General features: G+C 43.5%; 1 protein-coding gene across 1 annotated transcript in view; it reads right to left on the bottom strand.

Annotated features, from left to right (window-relative positions):
* Positions 1-1,931: 1,931 nt before the first annotated feature.
* The window catches only part of WNT2 (Wnt family member 2), a 48,383-nt gene continuing 34,190 nt past the window's right edge, over positions 1,932-16,124 (bottom strand). The window contains exon 5 of the mRNA XM_074952096.1: positions 1,932-2,442. Within this exon, the coding sequence (XP_074808197.1) occupies positions 2,213-2,442 (230 nt within the window). The 3' untranslated portion in view covers positions 1,932-2,212. The remainder of the gene's footprint in view (positions 2,443-16,124) is intronic.

Genomic DNA, 16,124 nt, shown 5'->3' on the forward strand with positions numbered 1-16,124 from the left:
GGACTCCTGCTGTTAGTTAAATTTAGTTTAGTTTGACTCTCCTCCCTGGGCTTCCTGCCTCTTCACAGGCCCCTTTATGTAGTCTTTTTTCAAAGGCTCTTTACATAGTTGTTCCCTATCTCTCTTGGCAGAGAACCCCACTTCAGGTCTTGCCTTATTCTGTGGTCTCTCCTTTTCTCAGGGAAAGCTGTTCCTTACATTCTCTGGCACTCCTCCCCATTGTATCTACAATTGCTAGGCGCCCTCTGGGGCCTACATCTCCCAGAAAGCCATTGTTCTGCGCTGAACCAAGACCAGGCCATGTTTGACCTAAAGTCGCCCATATAGGGCCAATGTACACTTTGTTAGTATCAAACTTTGCAGGACATGTTTTCAGAAAAACTGATTTGGGGAGTGGGGGTGTGGGTGGGGGACACACGTCTGAGCTGAAAGTATCCCTTTAACTATATTTAATGAAAGTTATCAATAGATTCCATTGGAATGAAAGCAGTTTCCGGAATCAGGGCCTGCAGCAGAGCCAGTCTTCGGGCAACCTAATGAGCACAGCTTGTCTGTAACAGATTGGCTATACTGCCTGATTCATTGGAAGAGACAGCAGACCAGCTCCTAGGCACAGCAGTAGCAGTGCAGTTGGCTGCTCAGAGTCTTTGCCCATGGCTGTGATAGCTCCAGCCTTGTTCCAGCCATGCCTCAGGCCAGATAACCAGGCCTCTGATGCCAGCTCTGACTCTATCACTCTCAGGGGCATCTAGCATGGTAATAAAAGACCCGCAGATGGGCTGGGTCAACTGGCTCAGGCTGCAGGGCTAAAAGTTGCAGCATAGACATTTGGGTTTGGGCTGGAGGCTGGGTTCTGAAATCCACCACCCTCATAGGGTCTCCGAGCCTGGACTCCAGCCTAAGCCAGAACAGCTAAATTGCAATTTTTAGCCTTGTAGCCTGCCCTCCTGAAGCTGAGTTAATTGAGCTGGGCTCTGAGAATCGATGCTGTCGGTTTTTTATTGTAATGTAGATATACCCGCAGAAGCCAGCTCTGATTCTCCGGCCCCTCAGCCCCAGCTGTGATGCTGGGCTCCAGTTCCTGTTTGGAGTTTGACTCCTGCTCCAACCACTAGGCAAGACTGTTCATGTTCCACTCATGTGACAAGCAGAAGAAGATTATTAATGAGACGAGCTGCTTCTGTTTTACAGAGGCTTTCTACAGATATTTTCACATTTAGCCAGTTAGTAAAAAAAAAAAAATTAAAAAAATATTTATGCCCAAGCTATTTCATGTCCCTTTTCCAAAGGGAGGTGAACAACTAATTTCTAATTTTGATACATCTGCTCAGATAAAGCTAGCTAACAAAGGGTCTGAGAACTAAATGCCCTCCTTCCATTTAATTACATTGCAACTTGCAGGGGGAAAACATCAGTGATTCACATGAATACATTTGTTTAAAATCCTTTTAAGGTAGGTTTTAAATTGAGAATTCTGTGCAAATGTAACTAAAAGACTTGCGCTGACTCTTTAAGAGGAAATACCATGGGGTGAATGCAATTGGATGCAAATTCCTTCGCTTTCCATCGTGGTCTGTAGTTTAAATGTGCAGGATGTTGACATCCATGGGACTAGCAAATGGGCATACAAAGGCAGAACTGACCCCACGTAATGTATAAGAGGGCAGCCTTATGATTTGACATGAGATGGAGAAAGTTACTTCTAGAACACCTTTACTCCATACTGGGCTCAGAGGTTCCTTTATACAGCAATTGCTATACTGGATAAGAGCAATGGTCCATCCACTCCATTGTGTTGTGCCTGACTGGGGCCAGGACTATATGGTTTGAAGGAAGCTTTAAGAAATCTCATCCTATATAATGCAACAGTGGACGTTCTTATTCATATAAATGTATCACCTCTTTCTGAACCTTACCATGCTCTTGGCTTTAGTAACATCTTGTGGCAGTGATTTCCACAGGCGAATTATGTGTTGCATTTAAAAAACAGTGACTTAAAAGTTTCATCATTTCCAAACACTGCGAGCAAAGCTACAAAAAAGTTACAACTTCAAAAATATAAATTGGATACAACATAATTTATATTAATTATTTAGCAATTTCTCTGTGCTGAAAGGGAGGTGAAACTTGCAAAAAAGTAGCAAATGCCCTAGACATACTCCCTGCATGAAACTGAAATGTTCAGCATTCGAATGCCAGTCGCCCCACATAGTCATGTTCGAGCTATCCATCCAGCACTTTTCGGTGCTTTGCATGTGTGTACGTCCACCACCTCCAGGCAATCTTGACAGCGGACCGCGCAGCACCAGTGGAATTTACATTCGCATTTTGTCATCTGGCTGATCCGTGAAGTGTCATAACCTCTTCCACAGCACATCACCTCGCAGCTGTCCATGCCGCGGGAGGTTTGGTTACAAACCCGGCCAGCGGTCCCAAGGGAACCTAGAATGGAAATGCATTAGAACTCATTTGAAAAGATGTGGGGTATTTTCAAGAATGGTAGAAAATATGTGAGCAAAACAACCATTAGCCAGGCACTTGAGGCCTGTAAAGCAAGATATGTCTCTCTTTGCAGAATGGGAAGTGGAAAGATAGCCAATTAATTTTACATTCTACCTCTTGCTTGTGGAGAGGACCAGGGACAGACCGATTCTCCAGCACCAGACCACTTGCGACTCAAGGTCAAGCAACAGAAAGGGCAAATATTATGGAAAATTGCATTCAAATTATAGATAGGGCAGCTTTGGTTTTGTAAAACCGCACTTTGGGTGAGGGGAAGAGGAGGCAGGAACTGAGGCAGTGGTTCTAGATTTGGTTCATTTTTCTTACTGTTACAGTATCTTACTTCACCTGTCCCCTGCCTCCCTGCTGTTTTAATTCTACCATGACTCACCCAGGCATATGTACTCACTCCTGGCTAGGTACGCACCTGCAGCCAGGCACCTACACTCAATGCTGTGAGAGCCTGGAGCCCAGAAGGGAGCCACTGTTTGTGGCTGCTGGGTAAAGGGGGAGAAAAGAAGCCCTACAAAGGAGCTGTGGACTGGCTATGAGCAGAAGACCCCAAACAGTGCTGTCTGCTATCTGTATAGGGAACAAGCAGCGAAGGCAGAAGCAGTTCCTACCAAAAATTCAGCACCGAAGCACCCAGAGCCAGGGGAGCCAGCCAGCAGTACACACTTACTGATGGTGGCACCAGTGGGCTGGCCTTTCAAGCCAAGGCCTGGGACAATTGCTCTGGTCTGAAACATCTGTGGCTATGTCTATACTGCAAAGCAAGTCAGGGTCCAGGCTTGAGCCCAACCCTAGACTCCAACTACATACAAATCTCTCAGACTTGGGCTTGGACCTAGGCTCCTCGGACCCTGTGGGGGTGGAGGATTCGAGCCCAAGTCAAGACATGACACAGGATTTGAGCTCTATTGCTTTTGCAGTGTAGACACAGCCCTGATCTCTGACTCAGGCCCTGGGAGTCCACCGAAAATATCCCATGGTCCTAGGGACCAATTTCCATTGTCCCCTCTATCCCAAGAATCTCTAATTGACTCCAGGGAAAATGGAAACAACCCTCCTTCGAGTAGTGCAGAGGCTCAGTGAGTCAGCATTCGCCCTTTCCATTGTCTTCTGACTGCCGAACTGCAACCACACCAGCAGAGAGCCTCCTGTGTTTGCAATGGAGACTGAACAGAAGAAGGCTTTTGCAAAGCACGCTGCTTCATGGTCACAGGAGCACAGCCTCATTTTGGTGAATCTCTGGTGGGAGGCCAGAAAAACAGTGGACTTTAGTAAGAGAATCAGGAATGACCACACATACTAGCAAATAGCAAAGAAGCTAGCAGCTTTGTAAATTTACCAGACTGGTGATCAATGCAGGGAGCAGATTAAGGAGCTCAAGAGTACCAGAAAACCAAGGACCAGAAACACACCTTGAACAACTTGCTGATATGTTAATTTTATGTGGAGTTTAACTGGGTGCTGGGAACTGTGCTGAGCCTGGACCCAACGGTGACCTGGTCAGCCAGGATGGTGCCCTGCTAGCCCCAGAATCCAGCACAGGGACCGATGGGAGCCAGCAGCAGGTACTGAGTGAGGACCGTGAAGTGGCTCTGTTACTGAAACCGGTCCCGCAGGAGGCTTTGCTACAGAAGCAGCAGCAGCACATCCTGGGACTGTACTCAGAGGAGCTGCTTGATGCCTCCACGGGGAACAGCCTGACATGGAGCCTGCAGCAGACACAGAAGGGGCAGAAGCTGACCTGGAGCCTGGTAAGTTTCTGGCTCCATTTTAATGTTTATTCATATAGGAATGGGAGGGATTTCTGTTCTCTGAACCAATGCAAAAGTTATTAGAAGCCCCGGCTAGCAGAGTGCATCCATTAATGGCGAATTATATGCCAGTGGCTTGGCTCTCCCTCTGACCTCTCCCCCACCACACGGAGTTCAAAATGGCAACCAGGAAATGCAAACAGTAAAAATGCCTTGAAAGTGAATTTTTACTGGAAAGGCACAGATTTTTGTTAGGGCCATTCCTGTTTCCTAAAAATATTCACCTCACAGTGCCATGCCTGTAAGTACGCCACTCTGTAACGAACTGCCTGGAAACGGAGAACTGTGCAAGGAGGAGGTTGAAAAGTTTTCCATTCACAAATCTAGTCCATTTCAGTTAGAGGCAGTCCAGGCAGTCCATAGGCAACAAAATCATTTGTGCCCAATTCAACTGGGGTTTGAAATTTTGTCCAGAAATAGGCTGGGGGGTAGGGGAAGGAGGAGTAAGGGGATGGCTGTGGAGTTCTGCGTGTTTGCACGCAGCCATGACAGGCTAAGCCATGTGGAAGCTAACACAATATATTGTTGATTCCCTCATTTCTGACTCAATCCCGGGTGCTGATAGCTGCAAACTTTTCACCAAGCAGGAGCTCTGGATAGTTCAGTCACATTTCAGGGAAGGGTGTATTTTCCAGGGCCACCTTGGCAGCTGACCAGCCCACTCCACTCATAGATGTGCTGTTCAGTCACTATATGTTTGAATACTCTGGCTGCATAAACTGCAGGTTTCCCACTGGCAGCTTGGAATAACATCTTCCTTTGCCAATCGGGCACCACAAGAACTGTTATGCGGAAGGCCTGAAATGATAGAACAAGCTTTTGTGGCATGGCCACTGACAGCCCTTGCCTCAAACCCAAGTAGTTCTGCAATTACTAGAAAACAAAAAAAACAACAACAGTTTTTTGAATTTTTAACTTACCATGTCTCTGCAGTTTTTTCTCTGTGACTAACTAGGCAGTGTCCAGGGAGCTTCTGTGGCCTAAAGCATCCCTCTCACAATACACTGAAGTTCAGTTTGGAAATGTACATTTTTATGTCCTTGAAAATCCACAAGGATTTTTTGTGTGCTCCTGCACTGGGCTATTCGAGACAATAACCCCCTGTGTCTTGTCCTGTTCCAGGCCCCTGTTCCAGCACTTCCACAGTTTGTCTACAGTGCAGCAGAAGCCTGAGCCAACTTAACATCAGGGACTGTTCCGAGAGGAAATGTTTCCACAATGAACTTATGGTTCTGGAGAGGGCTAACAAGCAGGTCCAGTACCAATGACAGAGAGAATTGCAGCTAGAGGAAAGGCATGGTGAGAGGCAAGAGGCAAGGCCCAGGCTGGCTGCACAGCTTGAGGACAGGGTTTCAGCTCAAAAGCAGGCATTTGCTTTGCAGTTCCTGGAACAGGAACGGTGGCTAGAGGAGGACAGAGCTCAGCAGAAAGAGCTGTTTAAGTGGCTGAACTCACTAATGACCACAAAAGTAGCAGTTCCTGCTGCATCATCCACACCACGGCCTGAGTCCCCTGAGCGCTACCCTGTGATGCCATCCAGAAAGAGCTTGAAAAACTCCATGGCTGGGTGGCCCTTGCAATCAGGCCCCACGAGCAGCTGGGCAGGGCAATCTTGCCTCTGCAGCCCTCCATCATAACCCCCTCCCCTGTGGATGTCTCCATTCCCTTCCCCAGCATCGTGTGCATGTCAGATGGGGAAAAAAGGGAAAGAAGAATGTGGGGTCCAGGGCACATGCCATGGTAGGGGGTTTCTGCCTTGCACATGGTTTTACTGTTTGCACTTGTTCATGCACTTGGTTTTTATTTTATTTTTCTGTAAGGTTTTGTTGTTGCGGGTGTTCTGGTGTGGGAATGGTGACAGGCCAGCCTGGCAATGGGCGAATGTTGTACTTGTCTAATACATTTATAAATAAAGTTTTTTATTTCATCATGAAAGTTCTTTTGCTGTCGCTGCGTCATACTATGTCATGTGTAAACACATGATCAAGGACAATTAGGAATTAGTATGCAAACATTATTCCTCAACAGTTATCTACATCAATCCATACTTCAAACAATACCTTACATCAGGGGCGGCCAACCTGAGCCTGAGAAGGAGCCAGAATTTACCAATGTACATTGCCAAAGAGCCACACTAATATGTCAGCAGCCCCTCATAAGCTCCCCCTATTCCAACCTGCAGCGCCTCCTGCCCGCCGGCAGCCCCGCCAATCAGTGCCTGCTGCCCACCGCAATCAGCTGTTATGCGGTGCGCAGGAGGCTCTGATGGGGAGTGGGGAAGAGCGAGGGCATGGCAGGCTCGGGGGAATGGGTGGAGTGGGGGCAGGGCCTGGGGCAGAGCAGTGGGTTGAGCACCCCCCTGCACATTGGAAAGTTAGCATCTATAGCTCTAGCCCCAGAGTCAGTGCCTACACAAGGAGCCGCATATTAACCTATGAAGAGCCTCATGCGGCTCTGGAGCCACAGGATGGCCACCCCGCCTTACATCAATCCACACTGTGAATCAAACCCTGCCCCCCAATTTGATAAGTGATCATGTCATTCAAAAGTACATTGTATGGCAATCAACCTCCTGCTCCTGCCCAAGCATTGGAAGCCCCAGAATCAATGAGCCCCATCCCACCCCACCCACACAAGCACATTCTCTCTCTTCCATGGGGCCATGCAAGTCCATAAAGTGTGCTCACAAAGCATCCCTGACCTCTGTTGTCTAGGTGCAGCCAGCTCCAGCTGTGGTAGCTGCACTCTCTAGCTGAGTGTACCAATTCAGCAGACCCTCACTGTCACAGGTCCATTCAGGGGGAAATGGCTCTCCTCTAGCTTCACAAAAATTGTGATGAGAACAGCAAGCCCCGGTAATGTGGCCAGCATTGATGATATTGGCATTCTAATGGGTCTGTAAACATCTCCAACAGGATTTCAATCTGCCAAAAGCAAATTCAATAACAATTCTACACCTGCTGAGAGTGTAATTACACTGTCTTTTGCCAGGGCCTCTGAAATCAGAGTACGGTTTCATAAGTCAAGGCAAAAGCAGGTATGCAGGACCCCAGAATAATGGTGGGGACAGGAACTCTGCTTATGACAACGTCATCTGATGGGAATAGTGTCCCAGCCTGTCCATGAATATAGACTCCCGATCAGCGAAAAACCTTAGCATCATGAACTTTTCCTTTACAGTCCACATTGATATTCATAAATCTGCCTTTGTGGTCCACTAGTGCCTGCATAACAATGGAGTAGTGCCCTTTGTGGTTTATGTACTCATGTGCTCCTTGAGGAGGGCAAACTATGGGCACGTGCATCAGTGGCCCTGGGGCAGTGTAGAAACCCCATTCTCTCAAAGCCAGCAGTTACTTCAGGAATATTCTTTTATGCCCACCACCTGGGGGCAAAGCACACACCTGATTGTCTCAGAAACATCCACTGCTTTACCCACAGTCGACTTTCCAATACCAAACTGGTTGGCAACAGACCTGTAGCAGTCTGGGATAGCAGCTTCTAGACAGTTATAACAACCCGCTTCTGGACTGGCACAGGTGACCTCGTGGAGGATTGGGGCAAGCTGCTCACAAAGCTCCAGAAATGTAACTTTCTTCATGCGAACATTCTGGACCCACTGCTGGTCATCCCAAGTGCACTTGATGATGTGATCTCCCCAGTCAGTGCTTGCGGCCCTGCTCCAGAAGTTCTGGTCTACATAGGGGACATCAACGGCTGTACCAAGTGTCATGAGCAGCATCGAGTCTGCCATGTCTGAGTCCTCCTCCTCTTGCTCCATCATGAGCTCTGTCAGGTGCCTTTGGTAGGTCAGAAAATGCCACCGAAATGTCCACCAGCATCTCACAGAAGCCCTGCCATTTCCTGACACAGGAGTGAAAGCGCAAGCAAGAGAATCTCTTCAAAAGGCTCCTCCTACATGGCACTGGCTCCAGTAGCTGGGAGCTCAGAGATCAAAATGACTGCTTGGTAGGATGTGTTGGCGGTCAGTTCAAACTTCCTGTAACATGCAGGGGATAGTCAAGTTTTCCCACAGTGCATCAAGGTCAAAGGAAGAGTGGCCACATTTCAGGCGGGCACTAGGGAGTCTGGGATATGGTTGGTTTGACTCAGGTCTACATGTTGCACTGTGGACGCTAGCACCCCAGGCTCAAGCCCAGGATAGAAAATTCTTAAAATCTAATCAGTGTAGATGCTCAAGCCCTGGGTTCTGTAATCCAGGGTCAGCTGACTTGAGTCCCACTAACTGGGCTTCCATTGCAGTGTATAGACATACCTTGTGCAGCTCAATCTCCCTACCTGTAGAACAAGGCTGATACATGGTGGCCTGTATAAAGTGCTCTGAAATCTCCTGAGAATAAATCAATATAAATACAAACAACTCTTCTTACCCCTCCTCAACATGGGTTAAAGTGGACTTTTCTTTCCACTTCCAGGATTTTTAAGAAGAGTAGGAAGGTACTGGAGACATTTTACATTTTTATGAAACATTAAAATGCCTCTTGCAAGACTCAGAGAGCCTCTGCCATTCCTCCCATGGTGAGAACAGGCTGGATTTACCTTTCTAGAGCTCTAGAATTTTCCCACAGTGCACCCTGGTCAAAGAGCTAGTGGCCACATTTCAGCTGGATGTTGTAATACCCTCGATTTTCTAATTTTGCCAGGATTGACCTGAAAAAAAGTTCATTTGTTGAACTGAATGGAATTGTTTTATTTTAGGTCAGATTGAAATTAAACTGTATGTGTCTGAGCTGCCGGGCTGCCTCCTGCCCCCATTCTCTCCTACGGGCTGAGCTCCTTGGCCAAGCTACATATCCCATGAAGCATCACAGTCTTCCCTCTGGCCAGGCCTCAACAGTGCATGATGGGAGTCCCATGAGTAGGCGAGATCAGCCATTTTTACTTAGTTGTCAGCAGGACGTTTTCCTGTCTATGGAAGAAAACACTAAGTTAGTCTGTCCTCCCAGAAAATGTGCAGATGATCACTACTGTGTCCTGTGTCGGATTCTGGGTATGTTCAAGTGTATGGATGATCACTTCACCCCTAGTGGCTGAATAAACACAATATTGTTTCTTGTCTAGTAGGGATTAGGCCATTTTCTTGCAGCTGCAGATCACAAGAGGATATAAACTGTTACGCTACTGCCCTATCATGAATATTTCATAGATTACCACATTAAATATGGAAGAAAGAGGACAGTATGACAGTATACAGACACAAACACATCAGCTGAGAACTGTCTTTACTATTTGAACTAATGGTTTCTAGTGTTCTGCTCACTTTCTGTGTGAAGGGGTCAGTATCAGAAAACTTGGTAACTTCACTGCTGAAAAGACATGACCATAACCTGCAGACAAAGGAAAATATTATGTAGGAATTGCTATCTAATCTAAATTAAACTTACCATCGGCCTCATCACCAAAGTATCTAACTACTGATCAATGTGCGCCGCCACACATCCCAGATACCTGCTCCTTATCCCATTTAACCTATTCTGTTAAACAAATTCAAAAATATTGTAGAGAGTAAATTCTGATGGCATTGACCTGTTATTCTTAGCCAAACGTATGGTTAAGAATTCATTTTAATCCCCAAATGGGTTGTGATTAAACTAATTGGAAGCACCATTTTAAATGTACCTGATTTTTAATAAATAAGTTTATCATCGTTTAATATTGCGGATTGGGGTGGGGTTTTTTTGGTTTGGTTTTTATTTTTTTCTTTATGACGGTGGCACTTCAAACATGAAACTACATTTTCCTTCTTAAACTTTAAGAATAAAAGGAATGCTGAAGTTAACTCAGACTTTCATTGCATAGAATGGCCAATAAAATACGTAACTGATCAGGAATGTAAGTTTCACAAACAGTCATTAATATTCACTGTTCTGTTTATCTAGGGTACTCACATGGTCCCCATGTCACCTTAGTATCTGAGCACCTCACAATCTTTAATGTATTTATCTCACAATCTCCCAATGAGGTATGAAAATCCTCTTGTTTCCATTTACCAGAGAAGCAAATGAGGCTTAGACAGACTAAGTGACATGACCAAGGTCACACAGGAAGTCTATGGCAGAGCAGGGAAATGAACCCGAGTCTCAGGCTCCCATTCTATCCACCGGCCCATCCTTCTTTTCAATACTTCTATATGTGCATGACACTTTACAAATTGCATAACTGCAGCATTGAAAAGTAAAGTATTTGGGCATGTGCCTGTCTACATGAAAATATGTCACTTTTCGTAACACACAAAATCCATTCAAATGCACAGCCACTTATATAGGGGCCTGCACTTTCTGCTCAGGCAAAAGACTTGTATGGACAAGCCTGTGGCCAATGTGATTAATGCCTGGTATTAAGAATTTGCTTTGAATTCCTCCTTGCCACCCCACATACACTTAACCTGGTTCCTGTTATAGCCCCTCTCATCTGTTCTCTTCCTTGCTTTGTATACTGTTTTAACTTGCTGATGGGAAGTAAGTCTTGCCCATGGACTGCAGCATGTCTAGAACACTCATCTATAACAACCATGATTTGGATTAAGTTTCCAATTGCTTTGTGCTCTGTTTGCTGTATGCGATTTGTGTGAAACAGTCATGCAGCTGTCAGCCAGATATTATTCTTTCAGTGGGGAACAAGCAAAGCAACTGTTCACCTTGATTTGTCTCTTGAACTTGATTAAAGAAAGGGTTGTGTTGGTAGTTTCCTTGATACAGAAGGAAGACCTTAGATGAGCCCTTACATAAGGTCAGGGCCTATTCATTAGGAATTGCTGTGATCAAATGCAGGCACTTTCTTGCAAGGGGACAACAATATTCTTTATCTTAGATACAGGTTCATTTCCAGCTTGAAAGGTTTTGTCTGATTTCCAGATGCCTGGAGCAATGACACAGGCAGTTAAAGGCAGCTCTTTGCAGAATACCCGGGGTGAAATCCTGACTCCACTGAACTCAGTGAGAATTTTGACGTTGATTGCAATGAGGGCAGGATTTTACCCCATGACACATAGAATCATGGAATCATAGTGTTAGAAGGGATCACAAGGGTCATCTAGTCTAACCCCCCTGCCAAGATGCAGGATATTTTATGTCTAAACCATTCAAGACAGATCGCTATCCAGCCTCCCTTTGAAAACCTCTAATGAAGGAGCTTCCACAACCTCCCTAGGCAGTCTGTTCCATTGTCCTTCTTACAATTAGGAAGTTTTTCCTGAGATTTAACTTAAATCTGCTATGCTGTAGATTGAACCCATTGCCTCTTGTCCTACCATCTCTGGCAAGAGAGAACAACTTTTCTCCATCTTTTTTATGGCAACCTTTCACGTATTTGAAGACTGCTTTCATGTCTCCCCTTAATCTCCTCTTTTCCAAACTAAATATACCCAGTTCCTTCAGCCTTTGCTCATATGGCTTGCATTTCATCCCTTTGATCATCTTCGTCGGTTGCCTCTGGATCCTTTGGTCACATTGGTGACAAAAACTGGACACTACTTCAGCTGAGGCTAACCAGCACTGAGTAGAGTGGTAGAATCATAGAATCCAGGGATTTGGAGCAATCAAATTTTTGAATTGCTCCACTCCGGCACCAATAGTGACTGCTCCAGCTCTGCTCCGCGCTCCAACTCAAATGAATTTTTAACTAAATAAAAAAGTGCATACTGTAATTTTGAAAAAACATTATTTTTATTCAGACTTCTAAAATAATTTAAATGTCATCAACAATTATACAAACTAGAATCATTCATAATTCATTCTGTAAAAAATTATTGCAGCAATCAAGTCGTCTTTCGTAGGCTGCCACAAATCATTTAAAATTAACTTTAAAGCCGAAAACAGTCGCTCTATACTAGCTTGAGTAGTTGGCATGCTTGAAGTGATTCTACAGGCAGCCTGAATGCGGTGTGGGTAGCTGTGAATGGCCTCAAAAAACAGACTTAACTTTTAGTCTACCAATAAACTCCATGACCTCACAATCTTCCCGAAAGTTTGTCTCGAATAATGCTTCATTGCAATTATGAATGGCAGAAACTCGCCGGCGTCTTGTTTATCCAATTCCTTTTCAAAGGTGTCATCTTCTGAAGAATTGGTGCTTGAATTATCTCCATTTCCCTGTGATGGTTGAAGACGTCTCAGGGACGGACCCTCAAACAAGTTCAGAGTGGAGACAGAAGTTTGAGAACAGCCTGCTATTTCTGAAGGATGTGAACTTTCCGAAACCGCAAATTTGATTGTTGATGACTCCTTTTGTTGTGTTTTGTTTTCTTCAACCTCTTTCGCCGAGTTCAAATGTAGCAACAGATTTTGTTTTTCAAGTCATCGAGCAATATCAAGGAGCCCTTCCTTTGCCTTTGCTATTTCCCTTGAGGTAAGATTAATCCGATACCATGGGTCAACATAAACTCCAGCAAGGAAATGAATATTGTCAAAAAGCTTCTCTTCGTGTTTCTGCATGGAGGATAGAATTCCTTCTGCAATTTGTCCACCATTTTCTTGCAAGAATTTTGACAGTTTTCCCCATTCCTTCATTAAAATTCCTGGGGTTACATCGACAGCTTGAAGATTCATGGTTGTTTGGTTTGGCTTTGCCAAGAAGTCTCACAGGTTCTTCACTTCATCCCATTCAGCTTTTGTTAACTTGAGTTCTCTTGTTCCAGCAGCAGCCACTTGTTCACAGTAAGACTGAGAATCATCACAAATGTTGAACCCCAGCGAGTCACAGTATCCAATGATTGAGTTACCCCATGTAGATCAAGCAGAACACTTCGAATACTTGGGGTTCGTAGTTTGACAACGACTTGTCGAATTTTTGCCAGAAATTTCTTTGCATGTTCTTTGCTAACTGAAGAGTTTGAATACCACACCTCATCAGTTAGACTTTTGAGTCATCCTCATGAAGTCATGTTGGAAGTATGAGGCTAGGGTCATTAACCCATTGCGCAGCAGCATCCATGTTGAGTTCGATTTCATCCATTCCTTTAGTTCCTTCATCAGGCAAAATAGCTTCAGTTCTGTCCACATCCCTGTTCTCAGAGGTAGAAATGGTTTCATTGTCCCGCTGAAATTTTTGACAGCACACGTTATGTTTGCTGCATTGTCAACACAGATGCTCAGCACTTGCATTTCACTGATCCCAAATTTTTCTAAAATAGCTTTTACTTGACTTTTCAAGTATGAAGAATTGTGACGCCCTTCAGTGTCGATTATGTCCAAGGTTTTTACCACAGCTTTATCTTTTCCTTCTTCGTATTACTGAGCATTGATTGCAAGGAAATTTCTGTTTCCATGGGTTGCCGCATCCATTTTCCAGTAGCATAATTTTTGCTCCAAAGCTTTCTTGAGCTCTTCGCGACCAGACTCAGCTGTGCTGACAACTAAATGACGAACTACATCATGCCCCATCGAAACACCAAGCTGCCAACCCATTTCACCTGCAATTTTTTGGAATCCTTTGCTCTTTAGCCTGAAGGTAGTGAGCGGTGTTGAACTCAAGCAAACCACTTCCATCAGCCCTTCATGGAAAGTATTGGCATCCATGGTGACTGTAACCTTTAAGGACTTTGAGTCAAGTTTTGTTTGCTCAATTTTGGGTTTCTTTTCAGATGAAGCTCCGCAAAAAATCTTTTCTCCAGGAGTTTTCAAAGAGCCAGATGAACGTTGTTTAGCTGCGCCAGCTTTCCATTTTGCCTCATCTTCCTGGTCCTTTTTTGTAACCAGAGCCACATAGTTTTCAGGATGGTTACATTTTACATGCCACCAAAGGTTGAAACTTTTCACGGCACTTGCTTCGCTTGTCTTGAAGCTACATGGTTTGAGCTCGCCATTCACTTCCTTTTCCACCTTGCACGTTGCCGATTTCTTCTTTGCTTTTCCCAAAAGCCCAAATTTGGGCTTTTCAAATTCAAAAGTAAAGACGTCGTTGAGATCCTTTTCCGTAAATCAGCTATCAATCATGGGGGGCAGATTTGATTTTTTTGTTGAAGCCATGGCCAAATCTTCTTGTGCTGCTACCTCATCCAAATGTTTCTTGTTATGATCTTCGAAAAGCAATGAACAAAAGCATTACACTTTTTTATAATGTACCTGCCTGTGATATCTTAACCACTTAAGGTACTTCGAATTTATTTTGGATTTTCTGGACAAAAATGATCGCATTTTCTTTTTACATAAAATTATTATTAAAGTATATTTTAATATTTTAACATATTTCTTGCAGTTTTAATGAAGTAAGAAGTATTTTAGTATACATAATTAATATACATTTTTATTTATAAATTGCAAGATAGTTTTTCTTATGAAATTTTGAGGTAAAACTATTCGAAATATTTTCCAAGTTTATAATTAATATCTCAAAAACACTTTAATATAGCTATATCAATGAAATTTGGTATGTACCGTAGCATTAGTACGTGCTATCGCTGTTCTACAACATTAATTGTTGGGAAGTAACGAGGCTACACGTTACAAGGTTGAAAATAAACTTTAATGGGAAACAGAGTAACAAGCCGTGTTAGTCTGTATTCGCAAAAAGAAAAGGAGTACTTGTGGCACCTTAGAGACTAACCAATTTATTTGAGCATAAGCTTTCGTGAGCTACAGCTCACTTCATCGGATGCATACTGTGGAAACTGCAGAAGACTTCTGCAGTTTCCACAGTATGCATCCGATGAAGTGAGCTGTAGCTCACGAAAGCTTATGCTCAAATAAATTGGTTAGTCTCTAAGGTGCCACAAGTACTCCTTTTCTTTTTAATGGGAAAGCGGATTCAAATTGCAAGCACAGTCCTTTTAGTAAAGCGAGCAAATTTTCGGAAATATGTTTTTGCTTCATCAGCCTGAATAGATTATACAAGATAGAGCAATAACAGGTTCTATCTTGTATAAAGTTTCCAGCCTGATGAAGGAAAAACATATTTCCGAAAATCTGCTCTCTTTACTAAAAGGACTGTGCTTGCAATTTGAATCCGCTTTCCCGTTAAAGTTTATTTCCAACGTTCTATCATACAACATCATTCAAATAAAATTATTTAAACTATAGGCGTTGTGAACTGGGGGGACTGGGCCAATTTTATTTCATATTTTTTAAATCTTCAACTATTTAACAGATACGACCCTGGAATATGATTTAATGCTAAAACATGCATTAAAATGGTACTCTTAATTTATTTTGTATAATTAACCATTTCCGAGAAAACTGTTTAAAAATTTTAATCATGATACAAACAATTTTACTTATTACTTATTTTTCAACTTTGGAACCATAAATTTTAAATGTCATAATAAATAATAACCAAAAATTATTAACTTATTATGGAACATAATATGACCGCTCGTAGTCAGGGGCAGTCGACGACAAGCCTTTCTTGAAATATGAAATAAAAATGACCAACCGCCAGTTCAGGACACCTATGGTTTACATAATTTTGGATAATGTATTATGGTAGCACATACTAACGCTAAGACACAGACATAATTTCATTACTTTATATTAAAGCGTTTTTGAGATATTAATCGGAAATTAACTTTTCATCACCACCTTGAAGGGACTGTAGCTCCCTTAGGAAGAATTTTAGGACACGTGTTCAAGAAATGTTTTTTCTTAAAATGACCTAAGGATTCACCCCCAAAGTTGTGTTGGGCATTTTCCAATCACTCTGGATATATCATAAAAGTCACTCCTAATTTATGCAACAAGGCTTACTGTATATTTATATGCCTGCTGCACGTGACTTTTTCAGTAAATTTAAAATTACAAACAACGCTACCAAAAGACCGTTGAACAGATGATATATAAAATAAGT

This window comes from Natator depressus, chromosome 1 (assembly GCF_965152275.1).
Source record: "Natator depressus isolate rNatDep1 chromosome 1, rNatDep2.hap1, whole genome shotgun sequence".
Taxonomy (NCBI): Eukaryota; Metazoa; Chordata; order Testudines; family Cheloniidae; genus Natator; species Natator depressus.